At 36.2% G+C, this 24,636-nt stretch overlaps 2 protein-coding genes across 10 annotated transcripts in view; one reads left to right on the top strand and one right to left on the bottom strand.

The window, feature by feature from the left end:
* LOC100871719 (uncharacterized) overlaps positions 1–7,242 on the top strand; it is a 92,958-nt gene extending 85,716 nt beyond the window's left edge. For 8 of the 9 annotated variants that reach the window (XM_086907041.1, XM_086907042.1, XM_086907047.1 and 5 more), the window contains 3 exons: positions 2,613–2,792; positions 3,699–3,775; positions 6,874–7,242. In XM_086907041.1, the coding sequence (XP_086763167.1) occupies positions 2,613–2,792; positions 3,699–3,775; positions 6,874–6,951 (335 nt within the window). In that variant the 3' untranslated portion in view covers positions 6,952–7,242. The remainder of the gene's footprint in view (positions 1–2,612; positions 2,793–3,698; positions 3,776–6,873) is intronic. The other variant, XM_086907040.1, reaches the window with a different exon arrangement.
* A 3,718-nt stretch (positions 7,243–10,960) lies between these two features.
* LOC100871597 (uncharacterized) overlaps positions 10,961–24,636 on the bottom strand; it is a 42,357-nt gene continuing 28,681 nt past the window's right edge. Inside the window, exons 3-27 of the mRNA XM_086907031.1 lie at positions 23,184–23,228; positions 22,563–22,784; positions 21,778–21,840; positions 20,456–20,695; positions 20,116–20,277; positions 19,887–20,013; positions 19,644–19,793; positions 19,373–19,549; positions 19,132–19,293; positions 17,504–17,850; positions 17,132–17,381; positions 16,830–17,023; positions 16,522–16,728; positions 16,323–16,428; positions 15,323–15,867; positions 15,051–15,249; positions 14,714–14,913; positions 14,425–14,524; positions 14,143–14,328; positions 13,737–14,029; positions 13,497–13,584; positions 13,247–13,417; positions 12,960–13,145; positions 12,510–12,802; positions 10,961–12,292 (exon numbers count right to left, since the gene is read on the bottom strand). Coding sequence (XP_086763157.1) covers positions 11,801–12,292; positions 12,510–12,802; positions 12,960–13,145; positions 13,247–13,417; positions 13,497–13,584; positions 13,737–14,029; positions 14,143–14,328; positions 14,425–14,524; positions 14,714–14,913; positions 15,051–15,249; positions 15,323–15,867; positions 16,323–16,428; positions 16,522–16,728; positions 16,830–17,023; positions 17,132–17,381; positions 17,504–17,850; positions 19,132–19,293; positions 19,373–19,549; positions 19,644–19,793; positions 19,887–20,013; positions 20,116–20,277; positions 20,456–20,695; positions 21,778–21,840; positions 22,563–22,784; positions 23,184–23,228 — 5,205 coding nt within the window. The 3' untranslated portion in view covers positions 10,961–11,800. The remainder of the gene's footprint in view (positions 12,293–12,509; positions 12,803–12,959; positions 13,146–13,246; positions 13,418–13,496; positions 13,585–13,736; positions 14,030–14,142; positions 14,329–14,424; positions 14,525–14,713; positions 14,914–15,050; positions 15,250–15,322; positions 15,868–16,322; positions 16,429–16,521; positions 16,729–16,829; positions 17,024–17,131; positions 17,382–17,503; positions 17,851–19,131; positions 19,294–19,372; positions 19,550–19,643; positions 19,794–19,886; positions 20,014–20,115; positions 20,278–20,455; positions 20,696–21,777; positions 21,841–22,562; positions 22,785–23,183; positions 23,229–24,636) is intronic.

Raw genomic sequence — 24,636 nt, 5'->3', positions numbered from 1 at the left:
CGAAGAATATCGACTTTTCTCCCCGTTGTTCTTCTTTCTTTCGTTTAAAAGATACGTTACATTTTTATGGGTTTAAATTATTTTTCAAGCGTTATATAATATATTTTTTAACATTATAATAATGAAAATAAACTAAGTATTTATACGAGTAACGTGTTCGAATCATTTTTTTTTAAAAATGATTAAAAGAAAAGAAGAGACGGTTATCATTAACTGTGAACTGTGAACTAACTTCGACAATTTCACATTCTCATCGTAAAATCCTTTCATTTTGTGAATAATAATTCATACGTGTCTCTAATGGTTACGAAATAATTGGATCGTTCCACGCGAACAATTTTATTAAATTATTCGAAACATTCGTTCATTCTGTGAAACGTGTCTCGTCCTTCTGGAAGAGACGATCGATCCATCTCCACATTTTTCAAAAATCATGTTGTAACATAGTACAAATTATTCACCCCCATTTACCAGGTGTTATACCCCTTCTCACACTAATTCCAACGATACAACCGTAATGTTCGATTATGCACTCTACTTCTTTTAGCGATGTAGAGATTACACTTTCCTATGGTGATTGTAGACACTGATGTACTTATATGTAATGACATAGTAGATAAGTCATGTAGGAAAGATTGCCCTTTGTATCATATCTTTTTTAGGTATTTCTCTTGTGACCCGTATGCGTTAAAATCACCGTACTGTTTAAGGTGGAATGGAAACGGAAGTTTGCAAACTGACTTATCGATCTTAATTTGTTTGGAGAAATATCGTATTTTTATAACATTATTATAAAACAATATTATTTAAGAAGGAATAAAATTATTCATTTGCCCACTTCCGGTTCAGAACGTACTTGCACTATTTAGTGATTACCTCCGGCACTTCCGGACCATGTAAATTAGCGTCACTGTCACTTGCACCACGTATATAAAATTTGTGTTACAACTAATATATTGCTCCATATCGTACCGTATTGAATTTCTTATATTGGTAAAATTAAAAATATATCGATATGTTGTTTATAGATATTTTTAAATATGTAAAATATGTTTCTTTTTTCTTCTTTATTCAACAATTAATTAAACAGTATCAAAAACGGTGAATTTTATCGAATTGATAAAATTATAAAGATATTTATCAATTATTACGAAAATCATCAGTCTTTTAACGAAATATAAATTAATTTCGCATATATCGATGTAATTTAAAATATCGACTTAAAAAGAATTATTACTCATAATTTTCAACTATATGCTTGTTACATCACGCTTCGTTTTTCTTCTATTTTTAGGTTTCTCATCAATCTTCGATCCATTCACGATTTTTATCCATGTGAATTATTTTTATGTGTTTATATTATTCATATACATGTTATATGTTGCGTAATTTTATAATTGGAGTTTGATTAGTGCACTCAATTATTTCTCTTTTTTTTTTTTTTTTTTTTTGCTTTTATTCTATTTTATTATTATTTTTTTTTTAATATTTATCCATATCAGCAGATTTTTGCTTTTTGCCATATTATTTATTCCACAATTTGCAAACAAAAAATTTACAAGATTTTATATTTATTTATAAACTATTTTGTAAAATTTTTTATTATGAATTTCTATTTTTTTAAATTATTATTTTTATTTTACTGTCTTTTTTTTTTTTTTTTACAAAAGAATTATAGAATAAGTCCTAACGATCGTCAATAGAATTATTATAAATTAAATATCGATATTGTCGACGAACTTGGCAAATTGCACGCGAAATGAAAACTATATAATGGAAACTTAAAGCACTTAGTTATCTTGATCATTCTCCAATTTCCATTGAATGTTCATCCGTATCGTATAATTAAAAAAATAAACCATGGTTCTCAGGATTGTTACGTATGTTTTTAAATGACGAAACTAAGATTCGTTACTAACAAACCACGACGCATATTTTCATGTACAGTGCTTTTTGTGATTAATCATCGTTACTAAACGCAATAAGTATCGTTAAGCACAATTTACGTTAAATGTTCATCTTATACGTGTAATGTTAAATTAAAAAAAAAAAAAAAAAAAAAAAAAAAGAAAAAAAAAAGAAAGAAAAAAAAGGAAGATCGAAACTTCTATACGATGCTCTTCTTGAGAACAAAATTTTGTCTCATTTTTTGTCAATTACTTTTTTTACTTTTTCTTTTTGTTTCTTTTTCCTGTCTCTTCTCCTATCAAGAAATATTTCGTGGTAGAAAATCGTGATAAAATATCCAAATTAATGGATGGGCCAGAGACCGATTAATTGCAGGATAAGTCATTTTATCGAACTTATGTCAACGCAATATTGTATATATATATATATTCGCATTTTGTAATAAAACATTCATCCTATACCTTGGACTAACTTTTACGTTATGGCTTGCACGATAATACACGATCTATAAGTAACTATTTCTTTACTTAGCTTATTGTTATCATTGATTTTTTTTTTTATTAGAAAAAGTAAAGAAAAAAAGAAAAAGAGTTAAGAAAAAAATGGAAAGAATAAAATAAAATAAAATATAAATAAAGATCGTGATGTATTACGCGCGATGTGTATTAAAAATATATAACGAATTTTATTTGATTTTGTGACAGGAAACGCTAGCAGTACTTCGGAATTTGTAAGGCAAGAATTGAGAAGAGCGATCGTCGGGGCGCGAACGCAACAACAGCAGCAACAAAGGATACCTAACAACATTCAGAACAATCTATCCGGACAAGTATCGCAAGATGATCTCGAAGCACTCGGTTTAACGTTTGAAATGTCTTCTGCAGGTACGTCGATCGAAAGTGGAGATTCGTTTTCCCTTTTGAAATTCGTGTGCCTGAGACGAGAAGGAATGGAAAAGATATTATTTCCCCGCTTAATCTCTTTTTCTTCTTAGAAATTTTTGCTCGTTATACAATAATCGAAACGGCGTGCGCGTGAATCAGTTCGATTATTTTATTTGGAGGAACTCATTTTTCGATCCTTAACTCGATTCTCGTCGCTTAACTTTTCTCGATACTAACAAAAAAAATTGATTAGTTTCATTTCGTTCCGCTGCACAATGTTCACCGATTTTTCATTATATTTATTTCTACACGTTGTAAATAACGCGTGTATTGTTGGAAACTGTGAAAAAGTATTACAGGTATCCTGCATATATTTAAGTAAAAATTATTTTCGAATTTTATTTATACGTTCAATTTTTTTTTTTTTTTTTTTTTTTTTTTTTACTTTTTTTGGAAAAATCAAGTAATCTCTAATAATCTCTAAACAATAATCTTTACAACGATGTATTTGATTATTATTATTATTAATTATATCGTTGAATTAAATTTTATTAGGAAAATGGATGCAGGGATGAGCAAATTATATCGATTAAGCAATAAACGAATAGAATAGAATTGCTTTTTTTTTTTTTTTTATCGAGAGTTTCGGATAAAAGTTATTCCTTTTTCGCGGATCAAAAACATCGAATCAAAAGATTGAAACATCGGTCGTTTTATAAAACTTTTTTATCTCTCGTGTGCGTGAGAACAAAATAGCTATCTGTGTGTCTACTACGTATATGTGTACAGGATTGAAAGGTGTGCCCGACACACAAACACGATTACGCCCGCTTCTTGTAAGAAAATGCAAATTACTTCTAATAAAATGACTGGTGGTAACGCCTACTGTTACAATGTCCTAACTAGGTGAGGCTGTGGTTAGCGATGGCCCTGCCAAGAGCTGGGCCATTGGGAGTACCGGAAGTGCCCCCTCGTCCTCCAGGGTAAGACCCTTCCGACAATTACTTATACGTATACGTATATATTATATATTTATATATACATATATACTTATTTATTTATTTATTTATTTATCTCTCTTTCTCTTTATATATACAATTTTTTTTTATCTATTTATTTATTTTCTTTTTTTTTTCAAATTTATTTTCATTTTGATTTTGTATGCTATGTCTTCCCTTCTTCGCTTGGCTTCAAAACTTATTGTGCACGACATGTTTAATGAGTACTTTTTTTCTCTCTCTCTCTCTCTCTCTCTCTCTCTACGCACTGAGCGTAAAACTTGTAGGGGGTATTTTAGCGCTCTCTTTTTGCATGCGTCACTCTTTTATTATTATATTTATTTAATCGTTTACTTAAGTTTAGTAGAGCTATCGATGAGAATATCCGTGTATATCGTGAGAATATCGTATGGTAAAGAAATAATATTTCTTTTAGAGACAAATATGTGCCTTCCTTTTCTCTAATTGTTGTTTTTTCCCTACGATTTAATTAATCGAATACAAGTAGATATTTTAAATTTCGACGAGAAAGTTCTCTGTATAATCTATATTTTCGCGAATATAGAAGTCGATACAAAATTTGGTACGATTGATCAGCCTTCCGTACACGTACAAAGAATACACGTTAGAAAAGTGTGATAAAGCCGCCAGTTTGTTTGATTTGTTGTAAGCGTGATTATTCGCGTTTCATAATTCTTTTTCTCTTATTTTTTTTTTTTTTTTTTTTATTTATTTTTGTCTATATTTTTCTTTTTCGTTTGTATTTAGAGCCGCAGTAGTAATCGAGGCATGAATTATTGAACGTTAATCGGAGAAAAATTGGAATTTCATATTATTACATCTCTCTTCTCAATCATATTTTAATAGAAATGGAATATTTTTTTTGGAATAGAATCGAAGATTCTCGATGAATTTTCGTGATATAACGTCACAAATATGCTTATTTTATTCAAGTTTTACACTCAGTTGCAACTTATAAATTAATAAATGCAATTTTGCCTTTTTATGTAACTGTATCAGTTAGTCTAATATTATCGCTGCAAAACCAGAGATACAGTCTCGAAAAATGACTAGAAATTCTTTAATTAAATGCGTTCCATACGATCTATTTACCGCCATATTTTACGCATAAAACTAATTTTATTTATTTTTCTATATTGTATTAACTGCAAGTAACCATGTAAATATAATATGTCTTATTGTTCGCGTTCTATAATAATTCTAGATATTATTCTTCTCGATGATGGAAAAAGAAAAAAAAAAAAAAGAACAAATTCTGGAACGATTCGAAATATGAAAAAAAAGTTTAATTCTTGGGTTTTCAAAAAAAAAAAAATCGTATAGGTGTTTAAAAATTAATATATTTAAAAAAAGAAAAAAAGAGATATTTGCTGCATTGTATTTATATGCCCGATATGATACTTTTTTTTTTCTTTAAAGCTGCTATATTTTAGTTAATAAATTAGAAAACGAAAAAAAAAAAGTGAGCGTCTAGTTATTTGTTCGTTGATATTTCAAAAGCATAAATATGATTGGTGCGGAGACACGTTGTTTCCTCTACATTTCTACAGGGTGATGGTGCCGTATAAGCTTAAGCTCATTCGAAGTAATCAATATTAATCACACTGCCATTGTTGTATCGTGTAACGTACATTTAGTATTGTAATGCTTTTTCACAGTGAGCCAAATGGACATCTAAGCGCGTAGCTCCTTATTACTATTTTTCTATCGTATGCTGATTGCTCCCGTTGCATGAGGCAGAACTATTGTTACATTAAGTTTCACGAAAAGTGAGAGAAGAAACAGCAGCCTTTGAAGGCCATTCGCGAATATTCATTCTTTTTTTTTTTTTTTTTTTTTTTTTAATTAAATTCTCTTTATCTCAATGGAATTCTCTATATTAATATTCTTTATCACTTAATACTTTTAATTCGCGGACGGCTGTAACGAATCTTTCTTTCTTGCCCATTTTTTATTTTATTTTATTTTATTTTATTTCTTTTTTCAACGTTATTAGATTAGCGGCCTTTGGTGTGCATTGGAACTTTGAATGTTAGCGAACATATGTGGCTTTAGTACAGTTTTTTTTTTTGAGTTTTGACTTTGCGTTCGTCTCCGCAGAAGCATTCTATCAAAAAACGATATCGATCGATTTGAATTCCAACAAATTTTTCAAGATTTTTTTTTTGCCGTTTATTTTGTGCTTTTTGTGCAGAAGAAAATATAAGTTGAGGCGTGAGTATTCGAAAATGTATTTCGATCGAATTCGTGATTTGAAAAAGGAAAAAAAAAAAAAAAAAAAAAAAGAAGAGTCAATGCGATATTATTGAGAATTAATCGATTAAAGTTTTTAACTCGATTAAATGATTATGATTAGAAAGAATATATTTAAAAAATTCGAAAGAATTTTTTATTTTATTCGATTATACGATTTTTTGAATACTCGCAAACACATTAAACAGAAACGCATTAGTTTTGAGTCACGTATTTTATAAATATTCAAAATGTGGATACTCATGGACGGATTATTTAACGCGATCTTTTGTTCTAAATTAATATCTATTATTATTATTATTTCTTATATTGATTTAACATCGGTTTTACATTTCATCTGTAATCGATTTTAAAAATCTTTTTTTTTTTTTTTTTTTTTTTTTTTTTTGGAAATCATTTATACTTTATATTTATTATTTATATCCATTTCTTACATATGTCAAAAAATATTTACTCTTTGGTGTATTGTTAAAAAAATGTTTCGCAACACAACGTAATATCGTGAAATCAAAAGCAGCACAGAATAATAATTGATATCGTATCCCGAGTGCACAAAACGAGTTGAATTATTGCAATAAATATATACGCAACTCATATAATTTCGTACGATATCATTCATCGTAATTCCTATCGCGCAATATTCTGTTCAATTTTTTCTACATTTTGAATTAAATGACAATTAGAAAAAAAAAAAGAGAAAACGAAATAAAAAACAAAAAATAAAACTGATTGCCACTATCTTAAATCTCTTATTAGAAAATCTCGTAAGATGAAATATATCGAGTAACAGAACGAAATTAATTTTTCAGACTTCTATGGAGGAAGTGGCTCGAGGTGATCCAAAAGTGAATCAATCGTCCCTGCTACAAAAACTGTTGTCCGAGTGACTGCCGGCCAACATTCTGCACGGTAAAGGGATCTATATAATATACGTTTAAATTCGAGACCAGAAAACAGAGACAGGAAGAACGAAAACAGGAATGGAGGATCGTAGCAAAGAAGAAAATATAAATGGGAGAAAAAAAAAAATATCGATCGTACATACATGCATATACACCTTATACGTAATGGATACTAATTGTATTATATGTAAGCGTTGCAACACACGAAGTCAGTATTCAGATACGTATCACCAAATACAATGTTGAAAGACGAATTAAAAGAAATTAAAGAAGCTAGATAAACGCATCGTGCTTTCCGTCCCCTTTTTGCCTTGGTATTGTTCAAAATCGCGAAACAACACGTCACGGAAATATCGAGCGATACATCGATATTTAATCTCATTCGAACTCGAAGGACCAAAAGTTTCTCGTTTCCCGTTTGGCTGTGTCGAGATTTTTTCGGTGAATGTATTAGCTTATTCTCGATCTCGTTGAGATGAATAATCTGTATTTTGCGCGAGGGATTAATCGAGAAGACTGTGTGAATCTATGATGATATTTTGATGAACGATCGAGATACGATCAATGGATCGGAAATTCAAGAAAAGAGTTTGAAACATTGATTTCGCGATTCGATGAAAATAGGAACACAAGGACGCGGAGAGCACGATAATTATATATATATATATATATATATTTATATATTTATATATATAAAACATATATATATGAGTATGTATGTATATATATATATATATATAAAAGAAAAAAGCCTTTTTCGGGAAATCTTAGCTTCGAATGATATTTGAGTATAAATATATAAATATATAAATATAAAAATATAAAAATATAAAAATATAAAAATATAAAAATATAATACCGACACGATGGATTGACGGCTGTGTAACTCTTACGTTCAGGGTTGCTACGCATTGTCGTCAGTATTGTATTTGGTATCACTTGAAGAAACTACGTAGGTACCTCAAAGGTATACTTTATTATACCATTGGCTGTTTGAACATAGAACTATTTATAGGTTTAATTATTGTACACAAGAGAATGATGAAAATGAAGATGAAGATAAAGAGGAAAAAAAAGAAAGAAAACAAATAGAGCACTATTTCACGTATTCTCTTAATTTAACGATCCTTTTTGACTATTACATTTATGAATAATATATTTGTGATTGTAAGAATCTGCAACCAAAATGTGACAAAGAATACTTGTTGTTGTTAATATGATTATAACTATTATTATTATAATAATTATTTTATTTTATTATTTTTATTATTATTATTATTTTTATTTTTATTATTATTATTATTATTATTATTATTATTATTATTATTATTATTATTATTATTATTATTATAATTATTATTGACATCATTATCACTATTACCAATATTCTTGTTGCAATTACTATATTATTATAATATTAAGAATTATTATTATTATTTTATTATTATTATTATTATTATTATTTTATTATTATTATTATTATTATTATTATTATTATTATTATTATTATTATTATTATTATTATTGAAATAATAATTATTATTATATCGATATTGATATTATTGAACATTTGGAATATGCATATTTCTATTCAATAGTAAGAGTACCTTTATATGTACATATATATACATACATATATATATATATATAATATATATATTATAAAAATTTATATGTATATATGTATATATATGTATAAGGATTTATATATCGTGTTATATATACATATGATTCGTTCGATTATTTATATATAATCGGTATATAAATTTGCGTATATTTATATATGTATACGTGTGAAGAAAATGATACAAAAAATAAATAATGGAGATCGATCCTTCTATTTTGCATAGCTCGGTAATTCTCTTTTGAGTCTTTAGAAATGCACACTAAAATTACTTCTCGATGACATCCGTTGTTACATTGATTGTAATTGTATAATGATAAAAAAAAGAAAAAAGAAAAAAGAAAAAAACAAAATGTAATTGAAAAAAAAAAGATAAGAGAAACAAAAAAGATACAAAAGAAAATAAAAATGAAATATATGTATATACATATATAATTATATATATAATTGTATATATATATATATATATATATATATATATATATGATTATATATATAATTTTATATATACATACATATATATATATATATATAAAAATATATATATATATATATATATGAAATTCACGTTTATTGTATATATATATACACACGCCGCGCGACACAAGAGAAATCGGTGTGTATATATGTATATTATACATGCATATGAAAGAAATCTCACGCAAGTGTCTTATTTTTCCAGGATGTTCACCGATAATTAAACGAAGAGAAAGAATTAAAAAAAAAAGAAAGAGAGAGAGAGAGAGAGTAAAAAATGTAAAAAAGAAAGATGATAAACATAAAAAAAAATACGACGAAAGAAGTTGGAAGAAATTGCCACAAGGTAGATACGCGCGAATTCGTGGTAGCGTATTCCGTTTCCAACGGAAATCGCTACACCATCGCGACCGGAAGTCCGCGCCAGAATATGTTAGATTTTTTTTTTTTTTCCTTTCTCCTTTTCAATATGCGGACAATGTCCCTTAGCCGTAGATATTTTTAACGCGATATATGTATGTATATTTTTTTTTTTATCCAAATCATTTGTCGACTTATTATTTCTCTTATTATTTTCTCCATTCTTTTTTTTTTTTTTTTTTTTACCTTTGCTTCTTTATTTTTTCCTATCTTCCCTTTTTTTCGTAGCTTTGATTTTATATGTCACGTATTCGTAGAAACGTGACATCGTAAGTGAGAGGGGAGATTGTTGAAATCGAGTTTAACGCGATTTTTTTTTTTTTTTTAATAAAGTGGTCTTTTCGTTAGACGTGAAATCTATTTTTCTTCTATTTTTTTTCTTTTTTTAGATGCAATTTTATCGAGCGTTTTTTTAATTGCGTAATAATCTTATTAACGAAAGAGATGAGAACGTTCTTAAAAATATATTTATGTCATATTAATAATTAATAATCGATACGATGATTGAAAAAAGAAAATAAGGTAGTTGAACGAAAGATAAAACGTACGTACGTATTATTATTTAATCGACCGATCGTAGAAAGGGGAGGAGGAAGATGACAATGTATATGTAGGAACGAATAAAAGAATAAAATAAGATTTTGAAAGATGAAGATGATATTTTCTCGAGTAACGTACTGCGGTATAATAACTGTGATGATACTGGCCTGCTCATCTCTGTTGCACTTTCTTCCAATTATTCGAGCAGTTACAAAGAGTTGCGTAAAATAAAATATGAACAAAACGATATATATATATATGTATACACATACACACACACACACATATATATATATATATATAAAAAAAAAAAAAAAAAAAAAGAAGAAAAGAAAAAAAAAGATACGAAACCCTGTAAAACACATTCGTGAGGTACTCTGAATATGTACACGTGCATACATAGACATGTATACTCGTTTCGTTAAATCGCGCGTCGCCGTTCACACAGCGATTATTTTGTGTGCGTGTGTGGTGCGCACGCGCGCCCCACATACATGTGTATGTATGCCCGCGCGTGTGTGTACGTGTGTGCTTATGCCTGTGTGCGCGACAAGATATGAATGTGTGTATTTCATGGTGTGCGTGCGGCTCCGCGTGTTTTTTCTCTTTGTGCGTGCGTGCGCTCGTAGGCACGCTTGTACGCGTGTGTGCGTAGTGAATTACGTCATATAGATAGATCATATGTGCTTTCTAATGATGAATAATTTTATAAATATAAATATAATATCTCGATCTTTCACGTGTACGTTTATTTTGGAAAATTCGCGCCTGGTCCGCGTGGATTCGACTATTAAAATGTAATTAGTTTTCATATGCTTTATTTTTTTTTCGGTGTCACGTTCAGTGATAACCGTGATTATCCTTTTACGAATACACCATCCATTATTATCTGAAACTTTGAAAAATTTTCGGTTTGATTAAAAATAAACCAACTCGATAATTAATTCATATATTCTATTACTTAAAATAACGATACATAATAATATAAATATAAAATTATAATAATCTTACCATTGCACGCAACAGTTTCCTTCGTTATAATTATTCTTTACCATTTTTTAAAATTGCAAAGAATATGCATTATCAAGTATTATATGACGTTATGTATGATAATTGTTAATTCATTCTATACTTATATGACTTTTAAATAGAGATTCGATGATAATGTTTTCATGGCAAGTATGCGTCTATCATCATTGATTCCGATTATTAGTTTTCTTGATAGAATCAAAGAATATTAATCTAGAAGCAATTTATTTTTATTTTATTTTTTACTTTTCAAAAAAAAAAAGAAGAGATATTAAAAAAAACATATTCGCAGAAATTATTCACGTGAAAATTGTCGTGCTCGTTCCATCATGGTTTCCATTCCATTCGATATCTTTTGTTGAATAAAACACTTTTATTCGGCTCAATGCAATTACAAGTCGTTACACAATAAAAATAGCGATACGTATGATATACTGAATCATTAATCAATTAATTCAACACGATCTGCGCTTCTATTGTCTATCGCGCAATAGAGCGCTATCTATTGGCAGTTTTAACGATGGACATTTCGTCCTTGTTATCGTATTTATTTTTGGCATTAAAAACGGCAAGTGACCGTATCCTGGTGCTTTACGTTCCTTCGTTATCGCCACACGGAATAGAGCTTAAACTAGCATACTTCGAGAATATTTCGTTATATATGTATATATACATATATGAATATATACACGGATTCGCACACTTCTACGCATAGTTATAGCTACTCGTCGCATCGAACATCGTTTAAGCCGCTTCCGGTGGCTCCGTTGTTCGTTCCGGTTTACGTAATCTGCCACCTTTCTTTCGATAATGATACGGAACGCGCCTGTTCGGTCCTCTCGTTCTTCCTATCGGTGGTTTTTTCTGGTATTGATAGTCCGGATAATGAACGACAGGCCGAGAATGTGGCAAATACCGAATATTGCCCACTTGCTCTCTTTGCCCGTTCGATATGATTGGCTTTAACGATTTCACGTCCTCCGTTACGCGACGTCGAAGACAGACAACGCAACGACTTACTCGCGATGTGTGATCTGTCTTCAATGTTTGTGGAATCGGTTTACGGAACATCTCGTAATCTTTGATGGTGGTTAACCAGAAGGTAGTGGCAGTGGAAAAATAGTTGCACGTGCCTTTGCTACGGCACTCGATGAACAGCCTGATGCGAAATTCTTCCAAACAAGAGCCGGGAGAAACTAGAGATTGGCCACCTCCGCCATTGCCCACGTCTCGATGCTGTAAAATTTTCGTTTTACATTGATGTTTCTTTTTGATCATGCTATTTTGACAACTTATTATTTGAGTATATACAATGATAATACGGTAATAATTTGAAAATTTGCTGTTTGAAAAAATGACAAATTTAGCTTTGGATTGGAAACATTTGTGCGACTGATGACAATATACATAAATGCGATTGTTATTAATAGCAAGGAATGACGGATATATTTACCATGAGGAAACTATATCCGATCCAAAGCTCTTCCCAACCACCTGGACACTGTGGTATAGCCATAGTTTGACTGTGAACCGCGATTGCCCGGGTTGGGGCCTCGCAAACCGAACATCTAGAGATGTATCTGCCAACTTGAGGTGCTGGTATTGGAGCCATAGACATAGGCATGGGTTCCGTCGTGCTCAGCCAGTAGCTGAACTCTTCTCTGTCTGCGTAGTTGCATTGATTGTTCAAGTTGCAGAACGTGAAAGGCATAGTATTGAATTTTACGACGCAACTTCCGGCCGTACCTAAAAAAAAAAAAAAAAAAAAAAAATGCGATTGAAAATCGGATAATTCTATATCGTTTTTCATTTCGAATAAACTTAAAATATTAATATCTAACGAAAGATTGATTAGAAAAAGATTGGAAAAAAATTTAGCAATTTTCCAAACACTTGATCTTACCAAGATCTTGTCCGTGAGATTTTCCATTGGCTCTTACATGCAACAACGAGAAACCGTCCCAAAGTTTGACCGTGTTCGGTGGACATAACGGTATCATCTCGGATTGCGAGTGTCGAGCAAAGTAGAAGCCTCTGTTTCGAGGTCCTGGTGCCGGTGGTGCTGGATTTCCTGGTACTCCAGGAGATCCTGTGAAACAATCAACATTTAATCAATCAATTTTTATGGTTTCAACGCGTAATAGCTATACAATAAGTACGATAGTTCAATAATTTGTATTTTTTTCTTGCCTGGAGGTCCTTGTCGTCCAATCACACCAGGCGGGCCAGGATAACCAGCAGGGCCTTCCACACCTTCTGGTCCTGGAAGACCCGGTGGACCTATTATTCCAGGTTCTCCTTCCCTTCCAGGTAATCCATCTTCTCCTGGTTCGCCTAACATTCCAGGAAGCCCCGGAAAACCTATCCGTAGATATTTTTGGTCATTTAATCAATCACGATCGTAATTATATTATTTTTAAATTCTGTCTTATCATTGTACCTGGTAATCCTGATGGTCCTGTATCTCCAGGTAAACCTTTTCTTGGGAATGGTGAGAAGGGATTTATACCACGATCACCTTTCGGTCCCTGTAAAGTATTTCGTAATAAATTTTCTTTTTTTTTCTTTTTTCTTTTTTCTTTTCTAAATTTGTATCAATCATAATTAACAACTCTGCGTAACTTTCTTTCAAAATAAGAAAAAAAAAAAAAAACGATATAATATAATCGACGCAACCAACATTAGGTCCTGGAGGTCCGGGAAGTCCAATTAGACCAGGTTCTCCTACGTCACCGGATTCTCCCTTCAGTCCAGGCAATCCTACGAATCCAGAAAGGCCCGAATCACCTCTTATTCCTTTTGCTCCCGGCCTACCATCGAATCCATCCAATCCTCGCTCTCCTGGTTCTCCTTTTATGGATATACCAAGTAATCCAGGCTCCCCTGGATAACCTTTTGGTCCTGGTAATCCAGGCAAACTTGGCAATCCTTGCAAACCTGGAGCTCCTGGATAACCATCGAAACCGCGTGGACCTGGAAAGAGCGTCAAGATGAAAATCCATCCCAATTACAAAATGTCGTTTCTTTTTATTCAGGAAAATATAGAGATATAGAGATGTCGATCGAGTATAATATATAATATCAACCTATGTCTCCTGGAAGTCCTTTCGGACCACGAATACTGAAACCAACGTCTCCCGTAATCCCTATAGGGCCATTAGGTCCATATTCTCCGGGAGCACCTTTTTGACCTGGCATTCCTGGAGTACCGGGTATTCCATCCATTCCAGGACGTCCATCTTCACCTGCTTCAGCGAATTGGCCAGGTATTCCTAAATTAAGAAGAAAACCATTCATATTCATATTATTCAGATATTCACTCTTGATTAGAATGTTTTATTTAAATTTGTATGGAAATTTGTATTCACCTGGAAAACCTGGAGGTCCTTCATCACCAGGAAGACCTGGGAAACCTGGTACACCCGGAAATCCATCAGGTCCACGGTATCCAACGCTACCTTTCATACCCTGAATTGTTTACACGTATATTTCGTGTTATTTATTTATTTTTTATTCACCGCTACTTAGTATATTAGTTTTTTCTTTTTTTTTTTTTTTTTTTTAATGAATTTTTATTGAAATTAATAATAAGCCGCGAGTGTTTAAAATAATACGACAAATCAATCAATATTGTACGATTAATATTTATTCGCGTACTTTTCTTCCAGGTAATCCAACGAAACCTTGTTCACCCCGTTCTCCTTTTTCGCCTGGTAAACCATCGAGTCCAGGCATTCCAAAATCACCCGCTTCTGCCTCACCGTACGATGGCAAACCAGGCTCTCCGACATATCCTTTAGGTCCTGGTGCACCCATTAAACCGGGCGATCCTCTATAACCTTGATCACCAGGCATTCCTGAATAAAATTTATACAATTCGTTTCCTCTACTTCCATTTTTTCCAGATACGTGTTACATTTAGCTTATATGACAGATACACAAGCAAGGCGATACACATAATTCAAAACAACAATCTCTTCGAAGCAAGACTCACCCGGTAGACCCATTCGAGCTGGATCACCATCCAATCCCCTTTTACCTTTAGGTCCCTCGATACCGGGCGGCCCTATCGGACCTCGTTCACCCTTTACACCGTGTAAACCGGGAGCACCAGGTATTCCAGGCCTTCCCTTTAACCCCCAATCTCCTCTTGCTCCCTTGAGGCCATCTAGGCCCATATCACCTATCTCTCCCTACATGAAACACAATCGAAATGATGAAACATAATATGCACGATTAATCGAAGAAGAATTATTATCCATTTACTTTTGGTCCCGGCAATCCATTGAACCCGTTAATACCAGCTTCACCCTTTTCTCCTCGTAAACCGTTGAAACCATCGGTAGCCAAACCTGGTTCACCAGGTAGACCAGGCCGTCCATCTATACCGGGCAATCCAGGAGCTCCAACTTCTCCCATAAAACCAGGCTCCCCTATGTCGCCTTGCGGACCGCTAAACGCATTTTCACCCGGAAGTCCGTCCAAACCGACCGGTCCAGGATCTCCAGAGATACCTTTCGGTCCGGGTAATCCCACGATCCCTGGAACACCAACCGGCCCAGGATCTCCTTGTTCCCCTTTAGCTCCTGCTGGCCCGGATAACCCTTCCAGACCAGGCCAACCACGAGAGCCAGGTTCACCGATTTCACCGACGTCTCCGTCCGGTCCAGGTGGTCCCGGCAGACCCAGTATACCGTCTCTTCCTAAATAACCCGGTGGTCCAATGTCACCGTCGTCACCTCTGCGCCCCATAAAACCGATTTCTCCTTTCAGACCTTTCATTCCGTCAAATCCAGGTGCCCCGTCAGGTCCTGCAAGTATATACATTTAAAAAACAATCAGGATTTTCAACTATTTGCAACCATTACGTCGATTAATTTGTAAAATGCACGAGAAACATCATCGATTCTCCGAACAGCAGTTCTTTCCAATTTTGACACGATTTTAGAGAAACCGCCATTTCTCGAAAGATTCGAGAAACCCGAGAAACAACGAATATATACAATTCTCAATATTAATGATTGTTTCAATTAAAAACATATAAGCAATGTATTTTTACAACGCTTTAACAACATATTTATAATCTGTGTTTATTCGTCTCACTATAATATTTGCGAATTTTTATTTCGATTTCTATCTACGAAAAACAATATCGAATACGTGGAAACAATGAAATTGACGCGTAAAAATATAAAATATTTAAACCGATGGATGGAACATATACATTACATCGTACTTAGTTGTCAAGATGAAATGATAATCGTACCTGGAATACCGACTTCTCCCATTCTTCCAGGCATCCCAGGTTGACCATGTATTCCAGGCATACCTTTAGGTCCTTGAACTCTGTCTCCTCTTTGACCCTTAACTCCCTGTCGATCGATTTCCCCCCCCACCCCGATTTACAGATTTCGAGGATCTTACACTTTGGTCCTTCTCTCGTTAAGAATATCGCATAATATTACCTGAAGTCCAGGTATACCCGCCGAGCCAGGAGCACCTTTGCTTCCTTTCGCGCCTTTCGTCCCATCTGGTCCAGGCCTACCACGGTAACCCACAGGTCCGGCATCACCCACGTTTCCTTTCTCTCCGGTCCAACCCATTAATCCGTAATCGCCGTACGTCTGATTCGAGCCGGGATCCCCTCGATCACCTTTGTTACCTACGCGTCCCTAAACCGATCAATCCAATTTTCAATCTTTTTATTCCGCGTTTCAACAATTACAATGAAGAGAAGGAGAATGGCGGGGAGGAGAAGGAAGGAAACACTTACCGGGAAACCGACAGGTCCTTGCGATCCTGGTGTGCCGGGGGCACCGCGAGGACCTTGATCTCCCGGCATACCGGGATATCCTTTCAGACCTACGGGCCCTTGACGCGATATACCGACAGATCCAGGAATTCCCGGTGGTCCTACAAATCCTTCGTCACCTGGCCATCCTTCCGGGCCTTTGCCACCGTCCTCTCCTGCGACATGTTTAATTTTTGCGTAGAAAAGAAAAAAAAACTTGCATAATTCTACTACTTCTCCAACAATCGTCGTCTCTCCCTCAGGCTTTTTTTTTTTTTTTTTACCTGGATCACCGCGTTCCCCTTTGTACCCCTTCTCTCCTTTCAGTTGTATATTGTATTGCGAGGATATCCCGCGCTCTCCCTTCGCTCCTTTGTCACCCGGCGGACCTCTGAGTCCCGGGATGCCCGGGGAACCTGGTTCACCTTTCAAAAATTCGATCGGCGTCGATGCATCGTCACCTTTTTCACCCGGAATACCATTTATTCCGGGATAACCGTCGCCCCCTGGCCGCCCAGGAGGACCGAGCTCGCCCTGACAACGAACGAAAATTATCCTGGTCAACGTTATTCCAGTCGAATAAGTGTAAAATACATTTTTACACGCGTATTCTATATCGGGACGATATAGAAGAAGCAAAGCGAGATCCTTCTCACCTTCTCCCCTTTGGGCCCTTCGGGTCCCGTGTCACCGCGAAATCCAGGTTCTCCTCGCGACCCTGTCGGCCCTTCGACGCCAGGATAACCTTTGTCGCCGACATCTCCAGGCGTTCCAATTATTTTTTTGTCTGGCACTATCAATCGTCCCCTTTCTCCCTTGGCTCCTTGAGGGCCCGCGACTCCTGGCCTCCCGCTATCGCCTTCCAATCCTCTCGGCCCAACGATACCTCGTTTACCCTGTACCCCCTTGAATCCACGTGGCCCGGGCAATCCTGGATACCCTGGCGTGCCGGGATATCCATCCAATCCAGAATCGCCTTGTTCACCCTTCGGTCCAGGTTTCACTGTTTGTTGTTTCGAAATAATTTTTTTCCGTTTATAATACTCATCTCTCACGATATCATCATTTTGCTTTATTTTTATCAAAAGTTTCGAATTGATAATTGGACAGGCACGTTCGCGATATTTGAGCGAATTTTGTCCGTAGATATTTGTTACGATTATATTTTGATACTTTGTTATTTTGATTTTCTAATACGTAAATGCGTTGATCCTTTGTTTGCAAATGCAAATTAGTTTTGAAATTGGGACACGAGGTGTGCAGTAGTACCACGGCTGTGGTAATTATCATGCTGTCAAGCATCACATGTAGCAAAGTTGATACCTTATTTTCCGTTAATATCGTGCCATATATATATTGCGGTAACTTATCTGATAATTAAATCGAAATAGTTAAATTTGCGTTTAAAAAAACAAACAAACGCTATTCTGCAAATCTGAAAATGACCGATCGAATTTACTTAAGTTTCCAAATATTTTTCTAAAAATAAGAAAGAAGAAATTCTAGTTCTTTATCTATTCTTTTAGATATAATTCTTACAAAGATAATTCTTAATCTTTAATTTTTGTCATTTAAATTTATTAGATATATTATTTAAAAGATAGATAGATAGATAGATAGAGATTCTTCTTTCATCATCAGATTCTTTCACGATTAGACGAATCTTTATTAATAAAATACCGTCTAATTTTCAAACGTAACATTTCAACGTCTCTTTTATTAAGATTTTAGATTTTCAGATTTCATTTTCGACGAATCTCTTATCTAATTATTGTATATAGAGAATCAATTCTTTCTCGAAGCTACGCTAACAAGAATCAAATCAATTGTTGCTAAACGTAATAATTTGTTAAATTTCGCTTTTACGTTGTTAAATAGAACAACTGTAACGCGTTAGTTTCACGCGGATAAAGATAAGTAAGATACGTAAGATTAACGTTTAATAAATACGATTCGCATTATCAGAAATGATAACGTTGTAACCTCATTGCGAATCAGAAAGATACACCAGTAACTATCCACCACTGTTCTTACCTCAAAAGATGTCGTCGTCATTAGTCACGCTTGTAAACCGATATTGTCTCGACAGCGGCAAATGGAGCGAAGCCGTTTTATAACGTTCGCTATTAAAGCACAGATATTTTCAATATATGACGTTGAAATAGAATATCGCGGTCAACGTCCAATATCGCTTATCGTTCCACGTGCGTTAAAATTCTATTCGCGCGTAAAAAAAAAGAAAAAAATTTTATTCGTCTGTGATGCATGGATGATGACAACATACCTGGCGGGCAATCGCAATCGTCTCCTTTAAGGCCTTTCACACCTTTGGGACCTGGTAAACCTGGCCACCCATCGGGTCCGGGAAGTCCCGGTATGCCTGGTAAACCGCGTTCACCCGGAGGACCCGGGTTCCTCGATCCTTTACCAGGAAAACCTTTCGGACCTTTTGAACCGATGCGTTATTATTAATTCGTTATCGTGCCGTGAAACTTATTATCGCACGATAATTTTCCTTTCAATACCTTGGACACCGGGATCACCGCGATCTCCAGGCAAGCCAGGCACACCTGGATACCCAGGTTTTCCATCGGGACCTGGTGGTCCAATTATCGTTAATCCAGGGTATCCTTTAGGTCCAACGATTCCAGGTATACCCGGCGCACCCGGAGGTCCTTGCAGACCCATCTCTCCGGTAAAACCTTCGATAAAAGAGAAGAAGGAAAAGAAGGAGAACGTATTAAAATAGTTCGTTCGATGAATTCTTCGAATTTTTCATCCATCTTCGATACGAACCATCGTCTCCTGGCTCTCCTTTGACGGAAGATCCTTTCAATCCTGGTAAACCAGAGGAGCCGGGAGGTCCTGGAGGACCAGGTGGCCCGATATAACCTACTTTGCCGGGTAAACCTGGTGTTCCTGGTTCCCCTGGATTACCGGGTGGACCTAGGCGGTGAAAAAATGTTGATCAACATCGATTTTACACCGTGTGTTTTCTCGTGTTTAAAAAAAAAAAAAAAAATTGTTAAAATCGCAGACCTAAATCTCCTTGAATCCCGATATTTCCTTGAATTATCTCGTCCAATTCCGGTATGTACTTTCCGGGTTCTCCGGGAGCTCCTTGTTTACCAGGTGGTCCTTGATTCCCCGCATCTCCCAATTCTCCCTAAATTGAAATACACACACACACACACACATATATATAAATATATAAACCGCGTAAAAAAAAAGTTGTTTAATCTCTCGCGATTCGTTAGGAAAGATTTACGTCTAATCCGTCCGGTCCCGGTTTTCCAGCGTATCCTGGCGCTCCCTTCTCTCCCTTTTCTCCCGCGGGTCCTGGCGGGCCCTCCGCCCCTTGTTTACCCCTTGGCCCGTCGTCACCTTGCTCCCCCTTCGTACCTTTGATACCGAAAAATCCTGGCCGACCCTGCGTGAAAAAATTTCGCCAATACAACAACAACAACAACGGGGATACGGGTCCAATTAATGGAATGACTACTACACAATTTGAAAACAATGTTTTCGAGATTTTTGCGTTTCCTCGCGAATACAAGGAGGCAGGATACAAATGAGAACGATCGCCTTTTCAAACTCGTGGTACTCACGATAGGTCCTTTGGCGCCCATTTCTCCCTTTCTTCCTCGATCCCCAACATCTCCTCGTACTCCTTTCGAACCGGTAGCGCCCTTCACCGGCGTCACTTTCGTTTTTTCCTTGAATTCCCCGTTGCTCGGAGGTCCAGGTTCTCCTCTGTCTCCTTGCTCACCCTCCGCGCCCTTTATACCGTACACCGTGTCCCCGACGTCACCTTGCATGCCTGGCAAACCGGGAGGGCCACGGAAACCCTGTGAAAAATCTCCCCTCCTTCATCTCGTCCAATCTTTTCGTTTCGTGTCTATAATAATGGTGTGATGGTCGGAAGGTCGTCGAATGCAACGAATGCAACGCTCTCTCTTACACAGAGGTTTCAAGTTGCTCGAAAGTAGGCGATCGCTCACGTTCGAATCTTTTCCCGAGGGAAGACTCGGCTCGGCTCGCGTGTTATCGGTGGCTGTCGTGTCAGCAGATAACGGGCTAGCTCGGTTAGAAGCGCGACGTTTCAGATTTCAGCGGATCCTAGCTCGTTTCGTGTTCACAGATTAACACGATTGCTCTGCCGACTGAGATCGTCGCAGACCTCTCCGCTTAGCTTTACCGAGACGCCCATTTCTCTTCTTTTCCTTTTTTCTTTATCGCGCATCTTCCTTCGATCGTGTCTTTCTTTCCATCGATAAAATCGTTCCGTAAAATCGATCACGCGTGAAATTCGTTTATCGAATTATTTTCAAAAATTATACATCGGGAAAACAAATTGATTAATTTGTCGCGTTAAAACGAAGGAAAAACAAAGGGATTGATTCATAATTCATTGGAATGCGGAGGAAAATCGTCGATGGAACATATAGAATATAAACGCGGGAACAAAAGATGGTGTTACGGGGTGATTTTTACGAAGCGACGCGTAAGAAGATTCCACACGGTGAGCAGCTTATCAACGCGCGATATCACGGGAATTCCTTTAAATTCCTCCCCTCCCCTTACTCGCCTCCACATTTCTCGTTTCCGGCGTGTCCGTTAAATATTGCCAGGGAACGCTTGCTTAACCAACCGGGCGATATTTCATACGAGCAGGTGGTGTTTCGCAAAAAGGAACGAGACATCCAGAGAACTCCCCCCCCCCCTCTCTCTCTCTCTCTCTTTTTTCGTTCGTTCTTTCTTTCTTTCATTCTCCGTTGCTCGGCCGGCCAACCGAGTTGCTCTCGGCCAACGATCTAAACGCTCGTAAGAGGTTCACGAACCTTCTGGTTGGCCCCCAGATCGGTCGGTTACGGTACCTCGAGCGAAATACTTACCAACGAATAAGTCGCGATCCTCTACTACTACTCACCATGTCGCCCGTCTCTCCTGGATACCCTATTTCACCGGGGATCCCGTACGATCCTGGATAACCCTGGACAAAAAAAAAGTCTCCCATTTAATCCGAGTTTCCGATGGATCGTCCTGCCTCGACGAAGATCGTTAACATTCTTGCCTCGATTTTTTGCCATCTCGTGAGATCAGTTTGGCAACCGAGGCCGAGGTGTTTTTCTATCATCGGACGCGATAGGATAGGAACGAACGAACGAACAAATTTATCTCGATGGAATTTCGTCCGGGAGGAAAGAAAAATTGAAATGGAATGGAAACGTTAATTATCTTTATTGTACGATATTTAAAAGTTAGTTTCAATTCTATAAATTATTTAATCGATAACGTTCAAATTTCTGATCGTATTAACGTAATTCCTCCCATTTCGAAACTTAAACACGGAAATAGAATGGATAAATTTCTTGTTTAAATCACGCTGTGTCACAGAGATTATTGAATTTTTTTTCTCTTTTTATACTTTTATCTCGAAATAAATCGAAATAAACAGATTTTTCAATTCCGCGATCGCTCCCTCTCCGTCGCGTCTCTAAAGCCTCTATCGTCGCCACCCGTTTCGCCCTGATATATATATATATATATAAAACTATAACTATTTCCCGCGATTCCTCTTCGATATCCGCGAATTTTTAACCAAATCGAACGTATCCTTACGCGACGCACGTATTTTTAACCCGGCGCGTTCCATCTCCCATTCCATAACCACGAGATGCCTGGCCTAGAATGGAAAATAAAACCTTTGCTCACCTCGAGTCCGTTCATGCCGGGATTTCCTCGAACCCCCTTCACGCCCACGGAATTGATGCCTCCGTCGCCGGGTTCGCCGATGGGCCCGTAATCTCCCATCGGCCCCGGTGGACCACGTTCGCCGTGGACACCGGGTATCCCTGGTGAACCGGCACGTCCATCGGTCCCGTTGCACCCGTCCAAACCGTCTGGTCCCATTACACCGGGTGAACCGGCTTTACCCTGCGGCCAAACGTTTAATTATTCCCTTCTATTTCGCCTTTACTCGCCGGAATAAAGCAGCCTCCTCTTTTAACTCGTCCCTCGAGGATCGTCTCGTTCTTTCGCCTTTTCCCCCGCAAATTCTACATTACAATTGTTTCTTTCTACGAGGAAATCAGTGGGGGGGGGAGGGAAACGTTTCTCGTATTCGACTTTTTCGAAAGGGAAATTTGAAATTATCGTAGTCGTTGCTAGATCGCTTTCATTTCGACGAAATGATTTATATAATGTATTTGGAAATTGGTAATTTGAGCGATCTAGACGACGGAGGAAAAAATTGGAAAATTCGAACGAGGCTCGAGTGGAAAAATTGAAACTCGACGAAGCAACTTTTAATGGAATGGAGATGTGCGTACGAACCGGTAGTCCTGCGGCTCCGGGAAAACCTTGTATACCTGGCTCGCCCTGCAAACCAAATAAAAAATTAAATTATAATTTTTCCACGAATTATTTAACGTCAACCGTACGTTTCTTCAACGCGAATGATAAAAATTGTGTTGCACGCACGTTTCTCCGTCGCTCTCTCGTCCAAATAAAAATAAATTCCACGATTACGCGTACACCGCCTACGTTATTTATTCAAATAACGTCCGTCGCAATTGCGCGCGATTATTCCATGGTGTGGTATGCAATTGATTCGTTGGAAGGCCATCTAATCGGAGTTGCAACTGCAACTCTGAATGCGCTTCCTCATCTCTCAGCGTTCGCGGTTGAAAACGCGATTCCGTTGTGCATAAAATAAAGCGCGTTTGTTAGCAATTACCAATTGCGCTCGCAAACGTATCGTCCCTACCTTTAACGCCGTTTTATAATTTTATTTTTTTATTTTTTTATTTTTTTTCTTTCTTCCGACAAAATCGTCGAAACTTTCGTTCGAAAACTTGTCACGTTTGAAGTTCTCGCGTAATTAGAACCGTTCGATCGAAACGATTTCAACAATGATTTCAATCCTCTTGTAACGCGTTACGCGTTGACACGTTCGTTAAATTCGTTTTGTTTAAAATCGTTAATACGTCGCGCCGATAACTTTCAATGTAACGCATTTGATAAAATACTTTTAAACAACCGTTAATCTATGGTAAATAAACGCGAAACCACGCCGATCCTTTTGGCAAAATTAATTGGCACGATTAAAATTGCAGTGTTTCCTACGTGTTTCACGTTTACAGAAATTTGACGGAAATTTGACCGATTCTTTTCGCGATACGAACTTTGTTCTTTTTTTTTTTTTTTTGTTAGAAAAATAGCCGGATAAAATTTTTTAAAAAGTCGCGACGTGGATATTGGTTTCTGCATCCATAACAGAGATACAAAATATCCCGTTTGGACGGGAATTATTCGTATCGCGACGGTGAGGTATTTTACTTTTATTGTAACTATACGTGATCGATGGAATAAATAATTAGAGCGTAAAGTTTGTGGGAAAAAATTAGGCCACAAATTTAATCCGTATCTCGCTCTCTTTAATCTTTGATATAAAAGCGTGGTAAATAGTATTGGAAAAAAAGTAGATGAAAAAATGATACACACTTGGCTACTTGACTACCATTACGATATATATATGTACGTTTTCAACCCCTGGATATATTTCAAAGAACCTGTTAAGAACCACTTTAACACCGTAGCGCTCAACCATAATAATCCCTCGCATCTGGATGGCTAATAATAAGAAGGAAGAAAAGAAGCGAGCTTTTTCCTCTCGCGATTACTTCGACAAACGATGCGCGTGCGACGACCGTGTTTCGCGCGTTTCGTGAAAAAAAAGAAAAGAGGCAGTAATTTGCAAGCTCGCAATTCCGTCAAACTTCGAATT

The sequence above is a fragment of the Apis florea genome, unplaced genomic scaffold, assembly GCF_048593485.1.
Source record: "Apis florea isolate Af1SG1 unplaced genomic scaffold, ASM4859348v1 contig_24_pilon, whole genome shotgun sequence".
NCBI classification, from domain to species: Eukaryota; Metazoa; Arthropoda; class Insecta; order Hymenoptera; family Apidae; genus Apis; species Apis florea.
This window is presented reverse-complemented; position numbering and strand designations above follow the sequence as displayed.